Here is a 23338-nt window from a genome sequence, read left to right as displayed (position 1 = left end):
TGGCACTTCGAGGCTTAGACCTCTAGAAGATAAAGACCATCGGGCCAATTCTACTTGCATAGCTTGTGCAAGCTGAGATTAACTTGAGAATATGAAGACTAGGAAGGCTAGTATAAAGACGAAGAAGAAACACAACAAACACACCAAGAAGCACAAGAGAAGTACAAAACTAGATGGAAGTAGCCTGCTGACGAGGGAATCGAGAATAGGATCTTGTGTCTATTAAATGTTAACAATCCTAGAATGACACATGGCGAGCCAATAGTGCCAAGATCTTAGAAGGGTATAAAAAGCCCGCAAACTTTGTAGAAAGGTTTTAAGTCTATACTGTCTATTCTGAGCTCTATACAGTTAAGCAATTTAACTAGAGTGCCTTCTCGGCTACTCTTGCTGTCATCATAGCGCTATAAGATGTATAATGACTCCACGCATTAATATAATTGCAAGATTTATTAACCATATCTTAATTGCATAAAGAGAGAGAGAGAGAGAGAGAGTGTGTGTGTGTGTGTGTGTGTTCGTGAATTCCCACTAGCGCTTATCAATCTGTGAATGCATCTAGCAAGTTTGGTTCTAGCCATAGCTATGTGGTACCCAGAACTAATCCTCTCTCAAGCCAAAGAGAGCAGTAGACTACTAACACGACGAGCTAATTCTTGGGCAAACACTTCCTTGGTGTACCGAGCACGGGTGCTAGCCGACCCCAAGCAAACACTCTATCGACAAGGGACCATCTACATTTTGACGATCCTGCTAGGTAGATCAAATCTCAACAGCAAGAAGACACAAAAAAAAAACAAGAAAACCCCACAAAATGTAAGGGGAATGTTTGCAATTATACATCCTATGATGTTAAAATATTGTTGCGAATCATCCATTATTATAGAAGATTCAAGGTAAAATTAGTTGAGGTTAAGAATGTTTTAGTACAGATAATCAAGAGAATAGCAAGCATTAGGTAAGCTTCAGAAACTGTACTATAGGTTAAGATTATATCCATAGGAATAAGTAATAAGAGTATTAGGAGAGCATAGATAAGGGAACGCTACTAAAGAAGAGGCAAGAATCACTTATGTAACAAAGTTTCAACAAAATCAAGAAATGGAGCAAGCCAACCAAACTTGTAGAACAAACAAAGACATTAGACAATCAATGGAGGAAGATCAGAAGAGATCCAGCAAACAAATCTCCAGAACTCTTACCGAGGGAAGAGAATGAGCCACGCCAACATCAACAAAGGTAAAAAAGGAGCTGCCAATGTATAAAGGGGACAAGAAGAAGGATCCTTCTTTTGAACACTTGGTACAGCTACAAGGTCTAGATGAGGCGTGGGAGGACTATTTTCCTCAAACGTTATTGGAAAAGGCTCAAAAATGGTATTACCAATATCCTCCCTAAAGAATTAAATCATACGACTTATAGAGGCAAGCTTTCTTGAAAAGGTGCATAGATACTCCCAGTGATGCTCTTTAAGTTGGGAAAGATCAGACAAGGAGTTCTGTCAGTAAGGGAGCTTATGGAGAATATAAAAGAGCTATCTAGATAATTGGTTGATCCTCATATTGAGTAGAACTTAAGATCCTATGAACGGGTTAAAGAACTACGAGAGGTAGAATGCTTTCACTCAGCCAGGGAACTGGAAGAACTCTTGGAGCGGGCATTGAAAGTAGAAAGCAGTGTAGGCCATAAGCATAAGAGTTATAAAATAGAAGAATCAAAGAGCAACACTGAAGAAGAAAAGAAAGCCAAGAAGAAAAAGAAGGGAAAGAAGTATGATAGCTCGGAAAGCAAGGAATCAGAAAGTGAAACAAATGCCAAGGTCTATAAGAAGAAGAGAAGCCAAGAGGCTAAGTTGGTAAAAAGGTCGGAAGAAATCACAAAGCTACTCAAGGTAATGATACACAAAAGAACGAGTCCGCCTCAGAAGGGAGGTGTGGTGCACTAAGTGCGAGAGGTCAGGACATTCAACAGAAGATTCCATTAGGTGCAGCTATTGTGACAAGCCAGGCCATCTACCAAAATTCTTTGGGAGAGCCGAATCTGGGATGAAGACAGAAAGGCATTAGATTTAAGAATTCTCACAAGAGAAGCAGTAGTAGATAGAGGGGCATGAAGAGGTGGCAAAAAAGCATGTCTCCCGCTTTGTGGAGAGGCACGATGGTGTGCATAATCCACTCAGCTGGTAGGCCCTCCACTAGTGCCCTATTAAAGAGGTGAGGAACAAAGGGTGCCAGTGTGTCAGCTACATAAATAAGATGCTCACTCTGTATACCGTGTGGTCAGCCGATCTCCCATGCTGTAACCGGCGGATAGCTCTCTCTACCATCAAGGCGGTAAAGAAAGTAGAGGTGATGGTAGGGCGGGGCTCCTGTGGTTGTGGTATGGGCGGTTGCTGAGGAGAGAGAGAGAGAGAGAGAGAGAGAGAGAGAGAGAGAGAGAGCTCCCGCTTTGTGGAGAGGCACGATGGTGTGCATAATCCACTCAGCTGGTAGGCCCTCCACTAGTGCCCTATTAAAGAGGTGAGCAACAAAGGGTGCCAGTGTGTCAGCTACATAAATAAGATGCTCACTCTGTATACCGTGTGGTCAGCCGATCTCCCATGCTGTAACCGGCGGATAGCTCTCTCTACCATCAAGGCGGTAAAGAAAGTAGAGGTGATGGTAGGGCGGGGCTCCTGTGGTTGTGGTATGGGCGGTTGCTGAGGAGAGAGAGAGAGAGAGAGAGAGAGAGAGAGGATGTTTGGGCTGCAAGTCATACGCAGGGGAGAGAGAGAGAGAGAGAGAGAGAGAGAGAGAGAGAGTGAGTGAAAGCCCAACATTAAATTAAAAAACACTTTAAACAAAATTTAAAAAAAAACAATTTTTTTTTTTAGAAACGAAAAAAAATCCCCGTTTCTGAAACGCGTTTCAGCCCTTTCGGGGTTTTGGAGTTTCTCAACCCAGAAACGTGTTTCCATGTGACTATGCACGCACATAAGCTCGTTGTTTGCAGACCTTTGCATGCTCTTCGCCATCACTGATTTTGTCAAGCCACCAAATCCTTGTGAAGTGCTTTTACGCAATCATGGTATTGGCTAATCACTACCTCTACCTGCAGCCAAGGCAGCAATGGAAGGGGATGGCTAGCTGCTACTTGGTCTAGGTCACCTCAAGAACTTCTACGACCTACAGTGGTTCCCACCTCGACTGGATATTGCTGGAGAAGCAGTGGGCAACTACAACTGCAAGGGGTAATGCATGCTTATCACAGGGCACAAGGTGGTGTTGTCGCGGTGCAGAACATCAAGGACTTTCTCTACTTGCAGGATGAGAAATCAAGTGAGGATGCAGATGACAGCATGTTGGCAGAAGCCTTGCCCGAGAGCATTAAGAAGGCCTCGCATGCCAGGGCATTAATTTCAACAAAAAGGAAAATCAAGGAGAGGCTTCTTTTTACCGGTTCGTCACTGCTCAAGAAAGAAAACACAACCATCTCAGTTAAAGTCCTAAAAAGGTAATGGACTAAAACTTGGACACAGTAAAAACTTTGCTGGGATGCTATTCAAAAATTAAAAAATGCAGATGAGGAATATCCATGAAAATGGGCAGAGTGCTTGCAGATGCAGACAACACTGGGTTTTGTTATTTATCGGTATTATTAACAAATTCTGATGGACTTATCTCACCAAGAAAAACAACTATCTAAGAGGGAAGAGAGCAGCCCACGAGAATGAGTTAGTTGGCAGGAGAGGCCAAGAAGGTCCAAGAAGGAACAAGAAAGGGATGCCATGAAGGCTGAGAAGAAGAAAAAGGAGAAGGAGAGGAAAGAGACAGAGAGGGCAGAAAGGAAAGCTCAGGAAGCAGAAAGGCCGGCCCGAGAAAAGGCGAAAAAGAAAGCATGAGAGGAAGCAAAAAGGAAAGCCGACTTGGAGAAGTCGGCACAAGAAGAACAAACCCAAGAAGCAAGAGACATGAGGCAGAGGGAAGAATAGAAAACAGAGGAAGAATCTCAAAAGAAAGAGTCTGAAGAAAAAGAAAGGGGCAAAGCAGAAGAGGGAAGAGGAGAGGAACACCACACAAACACAAACAACTCGGGAAAAGCTTGAGAAAGCGAGGGAGAACCTACAAAAAGCTTTGCAAAGGCTGGATCAGGCGAGAAGAAACGAGAACAAAACATAAGAAATCACGGCCGAGCACAAATATTGATCAAAAGCTTAGAGCAGCATATCATCAAAGAGGGTGAGGCAAGTCAAGGAAAAGAGAAAAAAGTTGAAGAAAACTCCCAAGAAGAAGCAAGGAGAGAAGCCGAGCACAAAGCTCGAGAGCAAGTAGAGAAAGAAGCCAAGCAGAAGGTGCAAGAAAAGGAAGCTGAGCAAAAGGCGCAAGAAGACCAGAGGTTGCAAAGAGAAAGAGCCGAGAGAGAGAGGCCGAAGCCGAGAGAGCAAGAAAAGATGCCGAGGAAGAGGCCAAGAAAAGGGCTGAAGAAAACTTGGAAGGGCAACAGTCCCAGGAACCATCTGAAACGGGAGGCGGACGCGTGTATTGGAATCGAATAAATGTGAACAAGATTCTGAGTAGTTAACACTTGAGCATTACAACCACAAAGCTGAAAATGACAGTACACCACATAAAGGGGCCGATGATAGGCTGACCCCCCCCCTTTAGGTTATATTACCAAAAGAGTCTGCAAAGTAGAAGATTACGGGTGCCTGGGGATTCACCACCAGCCTACACCTGACTTCCAAATACATTATGAATGAATACATTTCAAACAAGAGAATCTGTAGGTACATCCGCTCTACACACAGGTACATCCACCCTGCACAAGCCTCTTCATAGGTACATCCGCCCTGCACAAGAGTATCACAATCCTCACAGGTACTCCGCCTTGCACAAGATGTAAATGGACCTTTAGGCCCTGTTTCCACGCGAGAAACTGATCCAGAAACCTGTGTTCCCCGCGAGCAAGTGTCCCCAATGCTTGCCCTAAGCACCATCTATACCAGGAATCCTTGAGACACATCCATGCTCACATATTCCATTGCTGTCCGGCCTGTTTTGTGCAATAACCAGTCCAAAACAGCAACTTTCTGTCGCGAGAAATCCACCTGTAAAGGGTCCTACAGCCCTGTGGAGGTCCCTAGAGCTGTCCTGTACTGTCCAAGTTGACTTTGGACACCTGTAACCAGCCCAAAACTCGCAATAACCAGAAATTGCAGGTCTGAAATTTACCAACCAGCCCTTTAGAAGAGTGTGGGGATCGTTGTCCAAGCTTGTGTGAGTCCGGGAAGCAAGCAACCAGCCCTGTAGCAACTCCCAAAGCTCCAACCAGCTCTCCAATATGTTGAATAATGAGTAAAACAGCCCAAAAGGGCCTCTTGAGGGAGGCGCCTTTTTCAGGTGCCACCTTAGGGGCCTGGTGGGTACACATGCTGGCTGACATGTGTCCCCATAAGGTGTCCAGGTAGGTGTCCAGCCCATAGTGCTCCATTTGTCCTGTTTCTATAAGTTTAGGTCCAACCAAATGGGAAATGGCCATAAGCTGTCCGGACTTCAAGGTCCCACGACTGCATAAATGCAATCGGCCAGCATACAGATGCCCATGACTGATGAAAACCAGTCGGCCAGCAGCCCTGTAGCCCACGACTGATGAACATCCAGTCAGCCAGCACTGGAGTGCTCCTGGCATCATCTGGCAGCCCTCCCAAGCCTCAGAAAAACGGAAAAAAATAGGGGAAAAATACGGGGAGTGAGGAAAAATGATAAAGTGCCTCTGGATGACCATGGGTTCCTCCAGTGGAAGCCCAAACCTGCAATAAAACCTCCTACTGCTCCGTAAAATTGCTCTTGGGCCATAAGTAGATCCCCTCGTGTCCGAATCTCCTCCCCAAACTAAGTCACTCCAACCGTGGAGTCGGACTCCATCCAACAATCCCCCTCCTGTGTACAAGAGTCCATGATCCTTCGCATGCCGCAGAAACCACAGGAAACGCAATCTTGCCTCCCAAAGAGACATCTGCAACCATGAGCTCAACCGCCTCATCAGGAAGCTCCCGTCCAATCTAGTGTCCATCAACCAGATCAATGAACCATACAGCTTCTGAGTCATAGAGACATCACACTGCTCACAAGGATCAACACCTGTTACGGTGCACAAACAAGTCCTGGAAACCTGATGAAACTTGTCAACCACCCCCTCTGAATCCGGAACCACAAAGCCTGGAGAAACCACCTCCTTCTGCAAGTAAGCACCTGCCACCTGCCTAGCCTTCCAAAAGGTCCCCGTGGAAAGAGCATCCTCAACTACTGGAAGTTCTATGTCCCGAATACTACAAGACATCAGAGCATGAGTGACTTGTTCAGCTTCCTCTGACTGACGAACACAAGAACTACCAACATCAGTACTGGAAAGTTCCTGCCAACTGCTGCCATCTACTGGCAAGCTATCCACCACCTGGTCTCGGAAAGCCCGCACCTGCAGCATATCCACACTTGAGTAGCCATTACCAGGCTGCCACTCATCACAACCCTGAGGACCTGGGAGAGAGTGCTAAAAGCCTGTAAACTCCATTCTCCACTCCACCTTCCCAAACCACTTGGCCTGTTGCTTTGTCCCGGAGAGCAACAAAATGCTCATCAAACTCCACCCGTACGCCAGTCTTGCAAACCTGATGCACTGACAACCGATGAAAACCAAGAGCCGGAACATACAACACCTGGGAGGAATGCTCCCCCCCCTGCCATCGGGAACTATCTCCATCCTGCCCTCACTATGAACTGGGATAGTGGACGTATCCCCAGTAAGTATATGACCAGAAAGCCTGCAGAGATCCTGTAAACCGGAACGGGAAGGAGTCATGTGCCTGGAAGCACCACTATCGAGAATCCACTCTCGAGTATCCGTTGCGGAGAGTCCTCCAATCTCCTCCCTGCCTAAAGAAAAGCATCGGTGTCCATCACCTCTAGGTGCACAAAAGCCGGAGTCTTCATGATTGCTGCTGAGGAGTCTTCACCCTTCTCGGTCTTCTGCTTGGGACACTGCCTCCAGTAGTGGCCTTTCTCGCCACAATCATTACAGGTCCTCTCTGCCTTCAGTTTCTCGCGGTCAGCGTCGAACTTCTTCTCAGAAGACTTCTCCGATGAAGCCTTCCCTTTGCCCGAGTTACGGCCTTTCGACCGTTGGCCAGTAAAGGCCTCCGAACCTCCACCCTAAGGAGGGTTCGTGAATCGTTCCTCCTGGTCCAGGACCATGGGCACAAGCTCCTCCCACGTGATGGTGCTGAGCCTGCCACTGGTAATCAAAGAGGAGTAAAATGCTGAGTACGAAGAGGGCAAATGTGACAGCAACGTGATGGCCATGTCCTCTGACGATATCTCCTTCCCAGCCTGAAGAACTTCCTGCTGAAGAGCCTGCAGCTTGTTAATATGCTCCCGCATCGTCGACGACTTTGCAGGGCTCATAACCCGCATCTGTACTTCCAAGGAAATCCTCTTCATGGGCGATACCCTGTTGTAAAGTGAGGCCAAATGCTGCCATATACCTCTGGCCAGCGTCATGTGCTTTACATGATTGATTACCTGTGGTGTGCAGTTGAGGAAAATAAACGAACGGACCCTGGCATTGACACGATCCCACATCTGTGTCTGGGCCTCCCGGTCCTTTCGGATCGACGGTAACTCCCCTTCCTCTACTTCCGGCCGTGGAACACCAACAATGATGAAATCGGCGAGGTCGTAAGACTCCAGAACAGATTCCATCATCACCTTCCATATGCCGTAGTTGCTCCCGTCCAACTGACGGTCCACCGGGAACGTGGGGAGTGTCGGGATCTTCACATGTCTCTCGGCCATCTCAAACAGATCTGCCATAGCGGGGATGTACTCTGAAAAGGGTGGGTGGGTGGGAACAAAGAAGAACTAAAACCTGCAAGTGGCTGTCCGGCAAATCAGCCCGCCTTCCTCTTGCTTCTCCTCTTCCCGATCAGCCCAAAACAGTCCACCAATCAGCCACAAAACAGTCCCCCTCTTGCTCACACAAATCCCAAGACCTATCTAGAGCCTAGGGCTCTGATACCATGTCAGAATACGCAGCGGAGATGATGACCAAATCTGGGAACACGAGAGCAAAAACGCAGGCAGAAAAACAGCACAAGAGAGAGAGAGATGTAGGCGTGTAACTCTACTCTATATACACAAGAAGATCCCGAGAAATGATACAAATAAGGTATGGGGGCTGGGGTCCTATATATACCTCCCTAGAGGACAGTCGGCCAGCAAAAAGAGTGCCCACGACTGAAGAAAAGGTCCCACGACTGCATAAATGCAGTCGGCCAGCATACAGATGCCCACGACTGATGAAAACCAGTCGGCCAGCAGCCCTGTAGCCCACGACTATCCAGTGGCCAACACTGGAGTGCTCCTGGCATCATCTGGCAACCCTCCCAAGCCTCAGAAAAATGGAAAAAAATAGGGGAAAAATACGGGGAGTGGGGAAAAATGATAAAACACCTCATAAGGGCGGGCACACCCACAACAAAGGCCCTGGTGTATAAATCTAGACAGGAGATGACTTCTAACAAAAAGGTCCATAGTACCTGTTGGAAAGCTTAGGGTACTTTCCCTCTTTCCCTAGCCTCTTCCGAAGGCGTGCCTTTTCAAATTTCAGCAAGACCCAATCACCTTGTTTGAATTGTACATCCCTTCTATGCTTACCAAGTCTCTAACATACTCATCTGCTACAAAAATCTCATCCTTTATACGAAGGATGGGTGGTAGTACCACCTTGCCATAGATAATCTCAAAGGGCGCCTTGCCCAAGAAGTATGTACCGTATTGTTGTAGGCAAACTCCACAAGTGGTAAATACTTCTCCCAATCCGATTTGCGGTCGAATACATAAGATTTCAGCAAGTCGAGGACGGCTGAATTTGCTATTTCACTTTGCCCATCTGTCTGTGGATGGTAAGCTGATGAGAAGTTCAGCTTTGTACCCATATTGTCAAATAATGCGCGCCAAAATAAGCTTGTGGTTCTAGGATCTCTATCCCCCACAATAGATTTAGGCATGCCGTGGTGTTTGAATATGTGTACCAAAAACATCCTAGCCATATGATCTGGCTTTATTGTCTTGTGCACGGGAATGAAATGTGCCTACTTGCTAAACCTGTCAATGATGGTTCAAATAGCATCATTTCCCTGTGGCGTCCTTGGCAAATCCATAATGAAATCCATAGCAATGCTTTCCCATGGTTCATTTGGTATAGGCAAAGGCTGAAGCAATCCAGGTGCTTTATGTCGGTCAAACTTGACCTTTTGACATACCATACATTCACGTACATATGCTTCAATATCCTTGCGAATATCTGGCCAAAAGAAATACCTCTCCAAAGCTTGTGCTGTGGCCAAAATGCCTCTATGACCTGCATATGGAGGAGCATGGCACTCATCCATAACCTTATGGCGAAGGTTCTTTACCACACACGTACGATTTTGCATCATGAGATATCCATCTCTTATGACATAAGATGGGACAGCAATACCCTCTTGCAAATCAGCCCATACATGTGCAAAATCCTCATCCAGATGATAAGTATTACGCATATCCGATAAGTCCTCATGGTATGCAACTATAATAGCATGAACCTGTGGTCGTCTAGATAAGGCATCTGCCACCACATTCTTTTTCCCTCGAGTGTGTAAAATCTGAAAATGAAACATTGAGAGGAAATTTGCCCATCTCATATGCTTCTCTGAGAGCTTACTTTGAGTCAAAAAGTATCTCAAACTTTGATGATCAGTTTTGACCATAAAATCAGCCCCTAAAAGATAGTGTTTCCAAATAGTAAGGGCATGAATTACAGCCAACAACTCCTCCTCATAAACCTGTAAGTGAAGCTCTGCATGTTGCAAGCGTTTGCTCTCATAGGCAATGGCATGTCCTTCTTGGTTCAAAACAACCCCTATGCAGTCCCCACATGCATCACATTCCACCACAAAAGGTTTGTGCAAATCCGGAATAATGAGTACCGGTCCTGAGATGATTGCACTTTTCAACTTTTGAAAGGCATCTCTCTCTTCTTATGTCCATTTAAAGATTGCTTTCTTCTTCGTTAACTCATGTAACGGAGCGGCAATGAAAGCAAAATGCTTGACGAACCTCCTGTAGTAAGCACATAAACCAAGGAAGCTCCTCACTTCATGGACTGATTTCAGCTCTGGCCATTCTTGCATGGCTTGTATCTTTGCGGGATCCATGCGCACACCATCCTTTGATACAATGTGACCAAGATAGTGAATCTCTGGGAGGAAGAATTCACTCTTTTTTGCATTTATGTAGAGCTGATTTTCCTTAAGCTCTTTAAACACAATAGCCAGGTGCACGATGTTGGGCTTCATTCTTTGAGAATACAATAATGTCATCAAAGAATATACCCGTGAACTTTCTATGCTTTCTGAACACCCTGTCCATCATCCTGTTGAAGGTAGCGAGTGCATTTGTAAGGCCAAAAGGGACCACTAAAAACTCATAAAGACCAAAGGCTGTCCTAACTGCAGTCTTGTGTACATCTTGAGGTGCCACTCTCACCTGATGATACCCACTCTTGAGGTCTATTCGGCTAAAACATGTTGAACCTTCAAGCTTGTCCAAGATGTCATCAATGCGCGGAATCGGAAACCGATTCTTGATGGTTATCTTATTGAGGGCACGGTAATCAACACACATCCTGTAAGTACCATCCTTCTTTTGAACAAGAAGTACCGGCGAGCAATATGGCGAGGAACTAGGCCGAATCAAACCATTTTTCAAAAGTTCATTCACCTGTGCCATAATCTCTTCTTGTTGACTAGCACTCACCCTGTATGGTGGCCTATTAGGTGGAGAGCTACCGGGAATTAGATCTATGCAATGATCTGTTGGGTATAAAGTCCCAGTTTCGCCTCCAGACCTTGATCATCGCGTAGCTCTTGTCGAGAGCTTCGCGGCCATATATTTACTTGTACATTTGGCCCTCATTTGGGCCTTGTAAAGGCATTCTTTGTATTTGGTCCGCCGGGCGCCCCATAAGTTGGGCGCCCGCCCATACCCTTGTATTACTATAAATACGAGGTCTCCCTTGAGCCTCATCAAGACAATCAAGATATTCTTGAGCATTGTGTGAGTTCTCTCTCTCTCTCTCACTCTTCTCTATCTCCTCTTCACTTTCTTGGCTACAAGCTCTTGTGTTTGAGTCATTCTCCTCCAACAACTGGTATCAGAGCTATGGAGGGAAGCTGTATCCAGAAGCTATGGAGTTAGAGGTGTCTTCCACCACTTGACTACGGGATCATCTGCGTTTTTCGCGTCAAACACCTCCCTTCTATCATCAAGATGGTGCGTTTTTTTTTAAAGTACTGCTCTCCTTTTTAACGCAGGAGACTGTTTTGCTGTTTTTTTTTTTTTCTTGCTCTTCCCTCTCCTGCGTTTTCTGCTCCACCCTACGCTGCCCTTCTACAGCGTTTTTTCTCTCCTTTGCTGCCCCCCCTTTTGCTGCGTTTCTGCTGCTGCGCTGCTGCAAACAGCAGCGTTTGCTGCCGGGTTCTCTTCTTGGCTGTACGGCTGCCATCAGCAGCAGCCATCACTGCTGCCAGCAGCCCCACGACTACCAGCAGCAGCCAACGCTGCAGCCAGCAGCCCCAAGGCCACCAGCAAGCAGTCCGGGCTGCAGCCAGCAGCTCCACGGCCACTAGCAGCAGCCGACGCTGCCTCCAGCAGCCAGGAACTCCGAGCAACCCCAAAGATAGCAACATACTGCCCCTCGGCGGGTTTACATCGACATTCGGTGATTCTCTTGCGCCGTCTCCTTCACCTGAAGTTGTTTCATCAATCTACGAGCATCCTACAGTCAACCCATATCTGGTACATAACATCTTGCTATTGCTTACTTTCTGAAGTGTCAGTTTGATAAGTCATGGCGTCTACAAGTGATCTTAAGGGTCTACTAGAGATTAAGAAGTTTGCAGGCACTGGGTTTGATCTTTGGAAGGTGAGGATTCAGAATATCCTCTATCTACGGGAATGTGATACTGCACTTGAGCAGTTCAAACCCGCTGCTATGACAGATGATGAATGGGGAATCCTGAACAGAAAGGCCGTTGCCTATCTCCAGATGGCTGTTGCTGATGAGGTTCTTGTAGACCTCAAAGGGCTGACAACAGCCTACGCCGTCTGGGAGAAGCTGAGAAGCACCTATGAGATCACCACGCCAGTGAACCAGGTACATCTCATCAGGAAACTCATGAATATGCAACTTGATGATTCTAAGAATGTAGTAGAGCATATTACTACTTTCACAGGGGTGCTTAATCAGATGCAGGATTCTGGATTGCCTGCTTTTGATGATAAGTTGAAAGCTATCTTTTTGCTCACTACTTTGCCTGACTCTTGGGAAACACTTGTGGTGTCACTTGGGACAAATCCCAACCTAACTTTTGATGGAGTCAGGGGTGCTATTCTCAATGAAGATATCCGGAGGAAGACCTCAGAGACTAGCGGTTCTGCAAATGTCTCACGAGGGAGGACGACCAAGCGGGGAAATACTACTACAAATTCAAAGGGTAGAAGCAAGAGCAAGGGCCAGCAATCTGATGTTACATGCTACCAGTGTGGTCGTAAAGGCCACAAGAAGCCAGATTGCAAGTTTTACAAGATGGAGCAAGACCGGAAGAAGAAATCCAGTCATTCAAATGACAAAAAGAAGGAAAAAGAGAGTATTTCCAACAAAGCAGAAGAGTTCGAAAAGGACAAGAGCAAGGCCAATGTGGCCTCTGGTGTTGTCATAGAGGAACTGTCTGACTCAGATGATGTGCTATGTGTTTTTTCTGCTAATGCTCTTGATGTTCATAACTTGCATGTCACAGAACCAGATGTTATTCATGCCTTGATGTATGATTCTGATGTGCTTTCACAGACTTGGATTATTGACACGGGTGCCTCTTTTCATGTAACTCCTATCAAGGAGTGTTTTGCAACTTTCACTGCAGGCTCCCGAGGAAAGGTGTTCTTGGGGAATGATCATGCTTGCAATATTGAAGGTATGGGTACCGTGAATTTGACTTTGCAGGATGGTAGTGAGTTTGTGCTGCCAAATGTGAGGTATGTGCCTGGTTTGAAAACCAGTCTCCTGTCTGTGGGCCAGCTTGATGCCTTGGGATACACGGCCATATTTGGAAATGGCACATGGAAATTGACCAAAGGCACAAGGCTGATTACAAAAGGATGCAAGAAAGGAACATTATATAGCCTTCATGGTCAGGCTTTGTCTGGTAAGTTTATTGCTTTTGCAGAGGTACGCTCCCACATGGAGCTTTGGCATAAGAGACTTGGCCACATGAGCCATAAGGGTCTCTCCATTTTGTCCTCCTTGAACAAGTTTGATGCAAAAGGAAGCAAGCTTGATTTTTGTAATGATTGCTTGTATGGGAAACAGAATAGGAGTTCTTACTCCTCTCGTGCCTCTCGCAAGGCTGAAAAGTTGGACTTGGTCCACTCTGACATATGCAGCATGCCCATTAAATCTAAAGGTGGTTCAAAGTACTTTGTGTCTTTTGTGGATGATCACTCACGAAAAGTATGGATCACTTTGTTGAAATCTAAGGATGATGCTTTTGCTGCATTTCAAAAGTTTTATGCATTTGTTCATACTCAAACTGGAGTGAAGATTAAATGCTTACGCACTGACAATGGGGGTGAGTTTGTTAGTACTAAATTTCAGAAATTTTGTGATGATAATGGCATTAAGAGGGAACTTACACCCCCCTATAGCCCCTCTTCAAATGGTGTGGCTGAAAGGTATAATCGTACACTGTGTGAAAGAGTTCGATGCATGCTGTCCACAGCTAATCTCTCTCAGGATTTTTGGGGAGAAGCCTTGAAAACTGCAGTTCATGTTTGCAATCGATCTCCACACACAGCTTTGAAAGGTGGAATCCCTGAGGAGGTTTGGTCTGGCAAACCGTCCTCATATGCCCACTTACGCATCTTTGGTTGTGATGCATATGTACATATCCGCAAGGAAGACCGGAACAAGCTTGATGCTAAGTCCGAGAAGGGCACCTTCGTTGGCTACGGTGATGAAGGTGAGATGGGCTACCGTGTGTGGTTGCCATCAACCAACAAAGTGGTTCGCAGCCGGGATGTTGTATTTTATGAGGCAAAGCTGCTCCGTAATGTTTGTGCCTCTCATGGTGATCAGAAAAAGGTCAAATTTCAGCAAGGGCAGCCACCCATTGATGCTGAAAATGAGCCCCAGGATGCTTCACAAAGGGCTGAAGATAATGAGTCCGTGATATTTGAGCCAGAAGAGGTTGGACAGCCGCTTCATACTCCTGGAGGTGTAGGGCAGCAACCCCTATATGCTGAAAATCAGGCTGTTCGTGAAAACCCGCAGCCTTTTGATGCTGAAATTATGATTCCTCCCGATATTGACCCCCAACCAGCCAATGATCATTGGGTACGGAGGTCTACTCGTTTTCGGAGGGAACCTCAGCGTTTTGATCCCTCTTTACAACATGTTTTGCTTACAGATGAGGGTGAGCCTCTTACTTTCAAAGAGGCTAAGTCTTGTGAACTCCGAAACAAGTGGGAGCATGCTATGCAGGAGGAGATTAAGTCTCTACATGCAAATGACACTTGGGATTTGGTTGAGTTGCCCAAAGGAAGGAAGGCTATTCCTAACAAGTGGGTGTACAAAGTCAAGACAGTTGACGGCCAGCCTAAGTATAAAGCCCGCCTTGTTGCTAAGGGCTATGCTCAGAAGGAAGGGATTGATTTTCAGGAGGTCTTCTCTCCTGTGGTCAAAATGACCACCCTTCGTGTTTTGTTTGCTCTCACTGCTGTTTTGGATTTAGAACTGTATCAGATGGATGTAAAGACAGCTTTCTTACATGGTGATTTAGATGAAGAGCTGTATATGAAGCAGCCTGAAGGCTTTGTCATTCCTGGCAAAGAACATCTGGTTTGTAAGCTGAAGCGTAGTCTCTATGGGCTGAAACAAGCCCCGAGGCAGTGGTACAAAAAGTTTGATGCTTTCATGCTTAACCAGAAGTTTAATCGTAGCCATGCAGATCATTGCTTGTATACTAAAACTGATGCAGATGGCAGCCCAGTGATACTTGTGCTGTATGTTGATGACATGCTTCTTGCCGGGAAGAATAAGAGCGTTTTGGAAGCTCTTAAGGACCAGCTGAAGTCAGCTTTTGCTATGAAGGACTTGGGTTCAGCTGAACATATTTTGGGTCTTCGGATTAGACGGGACAGAGCACAGAAGTTGCTTTTCCTCACACAGGAGAAGTATATCCAGAAAGTCCTTGATAGATTTAACATGGCTGATTCTAAGCCTTTGGGTGCTCCATTGCAGCCCTATGTTAAACTATCCAAGGATGATGATGATGATGCAGCCAGTACTATGCGTGGGATCCCTTATGCTTCTGCTTGTGGATCTCTTATGTATGCTATGGTTGCTACACGGCCAGACATTGCTCATTCAGTGGGAGTAGTCAGTCGTTTTATGTCCAACCCGGGCAAAGCACATTGGGATGCTATAAAGTCTATTTTGAGGTACTTGAAGGGGACACAGAAGAAATGCCTTATGTATGGTAAAGGTCCACTTGAGGTGCAGGGTTATTGTGATTCAGACATGGCAGGTGATTCTGATACCCGCAAGTCTACTAGTGGGTACATCTATACTCTTGCAGGTGGTGCTGTTTCTTGGTGCTCTAGACTCCAGAGGATAGTAGCACTTTCTACTACTGAGGCCGAGTACATCTCCGTCACAGAGGCTTCTAAGGAGGCCATTTGGTTAGCACGCCTTGTCACAGAGTTTGGATTGCCAGAGAGGGCTCCGGTCCTTGGTTGTGATAGCCAGAGTGCCATATACCTGGCTAAGAATGCCATGTTTCATGCTCGTACCAAACACATTGATGTACGGTATCACTTCATCAGACAGGTGCTAGATGATGGCTTGGTCAGTTTGGTCAAGATTGGCACTCATGAGAACCCTGCAGATGCTCTCACCAAAAGTTTGCCAAAAGCACAGCTTGATATGTGTCTACAGCGGGTGGGAGTTACATAGCTTAGAGGAGCTTCACTGGCCCTTTAAGTGGGAGGTTGTTGGGTATAAAGTCCCAGTTTCGCCTCCAGACCTTGATCATCACGTAGCTCTTGTCGAGAGCTTCGCGGCCATATATTTACTTGTACATTTGGCCCTCATTTGGGCCTTGTAAAGGCATTCTTTGTATTTGGTCCGCCGGGCGCCCCATAAGTTGGGCGCCCGCCCATACCCTTGTATTACTATAAATACGAGGTCTCCCTTGAGCCTCATCAAGACAATCAAGATATTCTTGAGCATTGTGTGAGTTCTCTCTCTCTCTCTCACTCTTCTCTATCTCCTCTTCACTTTCTTGGCTGCAAGCTCTTGTGTTTGAGTCATTCTCCTCCAACATGATCTTCCGGCCTCTCGGGTGGCAACCTTGCTCGCATAGCATTCGCAAAACAATCTTTGAACTCATTCAAAAAGTTAAGGTTGTCTTGATGTAATGTACTAACATCAACACTAGAATGTTCAATGGTATCACGTACAAAAACCAAGTAAGAACAAGCTGATTTCTTTATTGCCTTATTAATTTGTACATGGCTTACAAGACGTATGGTACTTCCAGTAGTACCAGCATCTATAGAGTGCTCACGGCCTCTATGTACAAAGCTGATTTTCTTCTCTTTGTAAGCCTTAATAGGCTCTAAACGGTGATGCCAGGGCATCCCCAACAAAACATCACAACCTGTAAGAGGAGCCACTAAAAAGCTCTCATGGTCGAGGTAGTCCTGTATATGTACACGGAGCTTACCAATGACCGGAGTTACATCAACCTGTTTGCCCTCAAAGGCGGCATCTGCATTCATTTGCATTCCCATGTCTTCCACATTGAGACCTATGGCGGCAGCCATCTGTACGGATATAAAGTTATCTGTGGAAACATCATCAAAAAGAAACAAAGCGGGCTGATCCTTCAATTTGCCCCACGCCTTGCATATGACTCTACTCTTGGGCTCATGCCCTGTATTACCCTGCACATCGGATACAACATTCACAAGAGGCTTTTCCACATTAGGCTCAGCATTCTTAGGATTCTGTGGGCATTTAGAATATATATGATCTTTACTGCCACACTTAAAGCATTTTCCAGCCTTCTCGTACTCTTCCAATTGCTGTTTTTAGAGCCCAAAATTGTGGCGTTTACCCCCCGGCTTCCTGCATCTCGGCCATCTTTGGGAGCATTCTTAGGTGGCTGTCCACCCTTTTTCTGGTCATAACCAGCCCTGAATTTGCTCTTGTTTTGACCTACAAATGGCTTATTTGTGGGTGCTTTCATGTGCAAGTTCTTCGCAATCATGGCTGAGTGTATAAGCTCTTGTATGGTCTTATTTGGGTACACTCCCAAGCTTTGTTGGATGATGTGATGGAGCCCTGATTCAAACTTTCTCTTCTTCTCGTCCTCTCCAATCTTCATGAAGGGAGTAACCTTGAGAAGGACTTTCCAAAACTTTGCTATGTATGAAGCAACGGACTCTCCCTCATCTTGGGACAGCCAATCCCACTCCTTGCGTACATCCTTTGCAAAGTTTGGTGGTAAGAATTGATCATAAAACTGAATTTTGAAAGAAGACCAAGTTGGGGCAGCACTTCCATCAAGTATTTTTGCAAGCCACCAATCACTTGCCGTATCCTTGAGATGCATTCCCACATGCCTGAGCATAGACTTTTCCGAAAAGTCTTCATTGCAAAAAAGCTATCTCAAACCGTCTAATGAAAGCAAGTGCTTTGGTAGAGTCCATCCGTCCTTGAAAGTTTTCAAACTTTACATCCTTGTCACTGGACTTGAACTCTCGAGGCTTCTTCCTTCTATGTGCATCCCTATGTACATCCTGTTCATCTCCATGGTGATGATGCCGCGATGAAGATTCACGATCCCTCTTCGTTCTCTCTTGAGCCACACTCTCCGAATGAGTGGAAAGCTCAACACGAGAACGGATATGTCTTCTTGGAGCAAAGCGGGAATGAGTAGAGGATCCCTCATCCTTACTCTTCTCTTGACCTGCATCAAGCCTAGCACCAGGGACTCTTGTCCTTTCAGCATTTGTCACTTGCTGTGCTCTTCCTGCTTGTTGTGCATCATGTGCACCACCACGGGCAGCCATGAGGGGTGGCTTCTTGAAAGCCAATCTACCATATGCTTCGGTGTATACATCACCCTTAACCATTAGGTATGCAAGTGCAAGCTCTCGGGGTTTCTCAACATCCATTTCCTTTGCAATTGCTTCAAAAGTGACTTCATGGACCGAAGCCTTTGCCTTCGCACCCAACACCCTTTGTATATCCGGGTCATTTTTCAATGACCTGAGCTCTTCGGTTTCAGCCCTATAGCGTCGCACTTGACGCCTCAAAGATTCCAAATCAGAATGCATAGTGTCATGAGTACCTGCATCTCCGTAGACATCATTGCCTGCAGCATCTCTTGCATCCCTTGTACCATGAAATTCACGATCCTGTGTGTTCTCCACACTGTCAGAAATGTGGCTGTCCATGACACTCAAATCAAGTCACCAGTTATGATTCCAAGCCTCAGACCGTTTTCCAATGAGGGGAAAAACTAAGCTCTGATACTAATGAAACGGGAGGCGGACCCATGTATTGGAATCGAATAAATGTGAACAAGATTCTGAGCACTTAACACTTGAGCATTACAACCACAAAGCTGAAAGTGACAGTACACCACATAAAGGGGCCGATGATAGGCTGACCCTCCCCCTTTAGGTTATATTACCAAAAGAGTATGCAAAGTACAAGATTACGGGTGCCTGGGGATTCACCACCAGCCTGCACTTGATTCTTCCAAATACATTATGAATGAATACATTTCAAACAAGAGAATCTGTAGGTATATCCGCCCTACACACAGGTACATCCACCCTGCACAAGCCTCTTCACAAGTACATCCGCCCTGCACAAGAGTATCACAATCCTCACAGGTACTCCGCCCTGCACAAGATGTAAATGGATCTTTAGGCCCTGTTTCCACGCGAGAAACTGATCCAGAAACCTGTGTTCCCCGCGAGCAAGTGTCCCCAATGCTTGCCCTAGGCATCTGCTATACCAGGAATCCTTGAGACACATCCATGCTCACATATTCCATTGTTGTCCGGCCTGTTTTGTGCAATAACCAGTCCAAAACAGCAACTTTCTGTCGCGAGAAATCCACCTGTAAAGGGTCCTACAGCCCTGTGGAGGTCCCTAGAGCTGTCCTGTACTGTCCAAGTTGACTTTGGACACCTTAACCAGCCCAAAACTCGCAATAACCAGAAATTGCAGGTCTGAAATTTACCAACCAGCCCTTTAGAAGAGTGTGGGGATCGTTGTCCAAGCTTGTGTGAGTCCGGGAAGCAAGCAACCAGCCCTGTAGCAACTCCCAAAGCTCCAACCAGCTCTCCAATATATTGAATAATGAGTAAAACAGCCCAAAAGGGCCTCTTGAGGGAGGCGCCTTTTTCAGGTGCCACCTCAGGGGCCTGGTGGGTACACATGCTGTCTGACATGTGTCCCCATAAGGTGTCCAGGTAGGCCCAGCCCATAGTGCTCCATTTGTCCTGTTTCTATAAGTTTAGGTCCAACCAAATGGGAAATGGCCATAAGCTGTCCGGACTTCATTAATTTTGGTCCAACCAAATGCGAACGCATTATAAGTTGTCCGGCCACTTATTAATGAGTGTGGACCTGCAAACCAATAAACCTTAGTAGTAAATGAAGTAAGCTGTAAATTGAGTGTGGACGCACTTACCACCTGCAAAACCCATAAGCCCACATTTTTAGGTCCTTACAGGAGTGCACACACGTGTCCACAAGGTGCCCGGGCGTCCCCAGTCCCTCGGACTTCACAAGCGAAAATAACAAGCATTGTCCAGGCAACAAGACAATGTCACACAAAGTAAAATAAAGTTATGGCATGCATCGATTATGCATTGTGCACATGTAAACTTGGAGAACCACCTATCATCATTCTTGTACTTGAAAATATTCCGCCTGCCATCATAACACACCATGTGTGCATGGCCGGAATCCACACGGGCATCGCCCGAAAGTCCACAAATGTCCTGCCATGTCCTTGGACTCATATGCATCCACTCATATGATCCATACACATGCCCAGGTATAATACATACATGCATCCGCATGTTTCTAGGCCTGACACGCATCCGCATGTCCCTAGAATATAGGGGTTTGTGACACCATCACCGCGACCAAAGCCAGAAGACGAGAGAGAGTCTGCAGACCACCTACAAGCAATCCTTGAAGGAGGGAGGCAGAAGCTGTTGAGTATTGTGTAATCTATACATGCATGTAAATGAGTCCTAATTTAGTTGTAGTGTGGGGCTCAAGTTAGGGTTTCCTAAATTTAGGAAAAGCAAGGCTTTCATGCCTATATATATGTAATTATTCCATTAATAGAAATAGACTCTCACGTTCTTTCATCTCATCATGTCTATTAGAGAGAGGGTCTCCATCTCCATCGTCTAACAGTGGTATCAGAGCAGAATTGATCGATCTGCCTGCAGGAGAGCAGCCCGCAGAGATCCTTCACGTTTTGAACCAGTAGAGCTTCATGTGGGAGGCGAAGGGCAGAGTTTCGAAGGGCATAGAATAGCTATGGCGATCAGTTCGCGGCTGGTTTTCAATCTGCCGTGTAGGGTCGTTGTGCTCTCTGCTCTTACACTTCTCCTCTCCCTTGCGTTCGCCATCCAACGTCGATGACGAGGGCGTGGTTCAAGACATGGAGGGTTTTCTCAATGACCTCCCGCTTGAATACGAGAGTGTTTGGGACACCAAACCTACCTGGTGCCAGCCATGGACAATTGTGCTCGCTGGTTGCATCGTCGTTTTGCTGTCCTGGCTAACTCTGCATTCAGTGGTAGTCACTGCCCTTGTAACATCAGCCATCGGTGCATGGTGGTACATTTTCTTGTACTCTTATCCGCAGGCCTATGCTGAAATGATTGCTCAAAGAAGGAAAAGGATCACCGAGGAAAACAGAGGACGGTCATCAGACCCGGCCAAGGGCAAAGTAAAACTCATTTTGGAGCTGCTGATGATGTCAGAAATATCAAATTCTGCACACAGAATTTTCTACAATTGTTTAACAGCTTCATAGAGACGTTTTTCTTCTCAGAAGGTGTTGCTGCTACGTTTTCATGAAGTGAAGAATCAAAGTTCCATGTTGCAGTTTTGTTACAACATGATTGTCAAGCAAGATGCATGCGGAGTTATAGAAGGCGTATGACGCAAATCTAGTATTTGGTGGTTTTGTCAGTTATGGTTGTTGTCAATATTGTTAATATTGTTGAGTCTGCTCTAGTCATTATCTGCTTGTTATTGAGCAGTGTACACCACACCTCTGGTATATTGAGGGGGGACACTTACTCTTTGTTGCAGATGATGATTTGTTGTCAGGGAACTCTCATAAATGTGTGAGTTTGTCAGACTCTTGTCATGCTGTTGTACGGGTATAGACACTGCCCATGTATGTGCATGTGGTAAGTGTTAGAAGTCATCTCCTGTCTAGTTTTATACACCAGGGCCTTTGTTGTGGGTGTGCCCGCCCTTATGAGGTGTTTTCCCATTTTTCCCCACTCTCCGCATTTTTCCCCTATTTTTTTCCCATTTTTCTGAGGCTTGGGAGGGTTGCCAGAGGATGCCAGGAGCACTCCAGTGCTGGCCGACTATATGTTCATCAGTCGTGGGCTACTGGGCTGCTGGCCGACTGGATTTCCTCAGTCGTGGGCATTCATGTGCTGGCCGACTGCATTTATGCAGCCGTGGGACCTATTCAGCAGTCATGGGCACTTTATCTGCTGGCCGACTGCCCTCCCAGGGATGTATATATAGGACCCCAGCCCCCATACCTTATTTGTATCATTTCTCGGGATCTTCTTGTGTATATAGAGCAGAGTTACACGCCAACATCTCTCTCTCTCTTGTGCTGTTTTTCTGCCTGCGTTTTTTGCTCGTGTTCCCAGATCTGGTCATCATCTCCGCTGTGTATTCTGACATGGTATCAGAGCCTAGGCTCTAGATAGGTCTTGGGATTTGTGTGAGCAAGAGGGGGACTATTTTGTGGCTGATTGGTGGACTGTTTTGGACTGTTCGGGAAGAGGAGAAGCAAGAGGAAGGCGGGCTGATTTGCTGGACAGCCACTTGCAGGTTTTAGTTCTTCTTTGTTCCCAGCCACCCACCCTTTTCAGAGTACATCCCCGCCCTTTTCAGAGTACATCCCCGCTATGGCAGATCTGTTTGAGATGGCCGAGAGACATGTGAAGATCCCGACACTCCCCACGTTCCCGGTGGACCGTCAGTTGGACGGGAGCAACTACGGCATATGGAAGGTGATGATGGAATCTGTTCTGGAGTCTTACGACCTCGCCGATTTCATCATTGTTGGTGTTCCACGGCCGGAAGTAGAGGAAGGGGAGTTACCGTCGATCCGAAAGGACCGGGAGGCCCAGACACAGATGTGGGATCGTGTCGACGCCAGGGTCCGTTCGTTTATTTTCCTCAACTGCACACCACAGGTAATCAATCATGTAAAGCACATGACGCTGGCCAGAGGTATATGGCAGCATTTGGCCTCACTTTACAACAGGGTATCGCCCATGAAGAGGATTTCCTTGGAAGTACAAATGTGGGTTATGAGCCCTGCAAAGTCGTCGACGATGCGGGAGCATATTAACAAGCTGCAGGCTCTTCAGCAGGAAGTTCTTCAGGCTGGGAAGGAGATATCGTCAGAGGACATGGCCATCACGTTGTTGTCACATTTGCCCTCTTCGTACTCAGCATTTTACTCCTCTTTGATTACCAGTGGCAGGCTCAGCACCATCACGTGGGAGGAGCTTGTGCCCATGGTCTTGGACCAGGAGGAACGATTCACGAACCCTCCTCATGGTGGAGGTTCGGAGGCCTTTACTCGCCAACGGTCGAAAGGCCGTAACTCGGGCAAAGGGAAGGCTTCATCGGAGAAGTCTTCTGAGAAGAAGTCCGACGCTGACCGCGAGAAACTGAAGACAGAGAGGACCTGTAATGATTGTGACGAGAAAGGCCACTACTGGAGGCAGTGTCCCAAGCGGAAGACCGAGAAGGGTGAAGACTCCTCAGCAGCACTCATGAAGACTCCGGCTTTTGTGCACCTGGAGGTGATGGACACCGATGCTTCATTTTCTTTAGGCAGGGAGGAGATTGGAGGACTCTCCGCAACGGATACTCGAGAGTGGATTCTCGATAG

At 46.5% G+C, this 23338-nt stretch overlaps 1 protein-coding gene and 1 pseudogene across 1 annotated transcript; one reads left to right on the top strand and one right to left on the bottom strand.

The window, feature by feature from the left end:
• Nucleotides 1-2891: 2891 nt before the first annotated feature.
• LOC147619165 (uncharacterized) lies at nt 2892-4534 on the top strand (annotated as a pseudogene).
• Nucleotides 4535-17376: 12842 nt separating this feature from the next.
• On the bottom strand, nt 17377-18346 carry LOC147619164 (uncharacterized). Its single transcript, XM_086773478.1, has 2 exons — nt 17934-18346; nt 17377-17851 (listed from the first exon to the last, which is right to left on the bottom strand). The coding sequence occupies exons 1-2, from the start codon at nt 18312-18314 to the stop codon at nt 17801-17803; spliced, it is 432 nt and encodes a 143-aa protein (XP_086629604.1). The 5' UTR covers nt 18315-18346; the 3' UTR covers nt 17377-17800.
• Nucleotides 18347-23338: the final 4992 nt, after the last annotated feature.

This window comes from Cibotium barometz, chromosome 33 (assembly GCF_041138505.1).
Source record: "Cibotium barometz isolate CiBa-2024 chromosome 33, ASM4113850v1, whole genome shotgun sequence".
Classification (NCBI taxonomy): domain Eukaryota; kingdom Viridiplantae; phylum Streptophyta; class Polypodiopsida; order Cyatheales; family Cibotiaceae; genus Cibotium; species Cibotium barometz.
The sequence above is the reverse complement of the archived record's forward strand: the minus strand, read 5'-3'. Positions and strand labels throughout refer to the sequence as shown.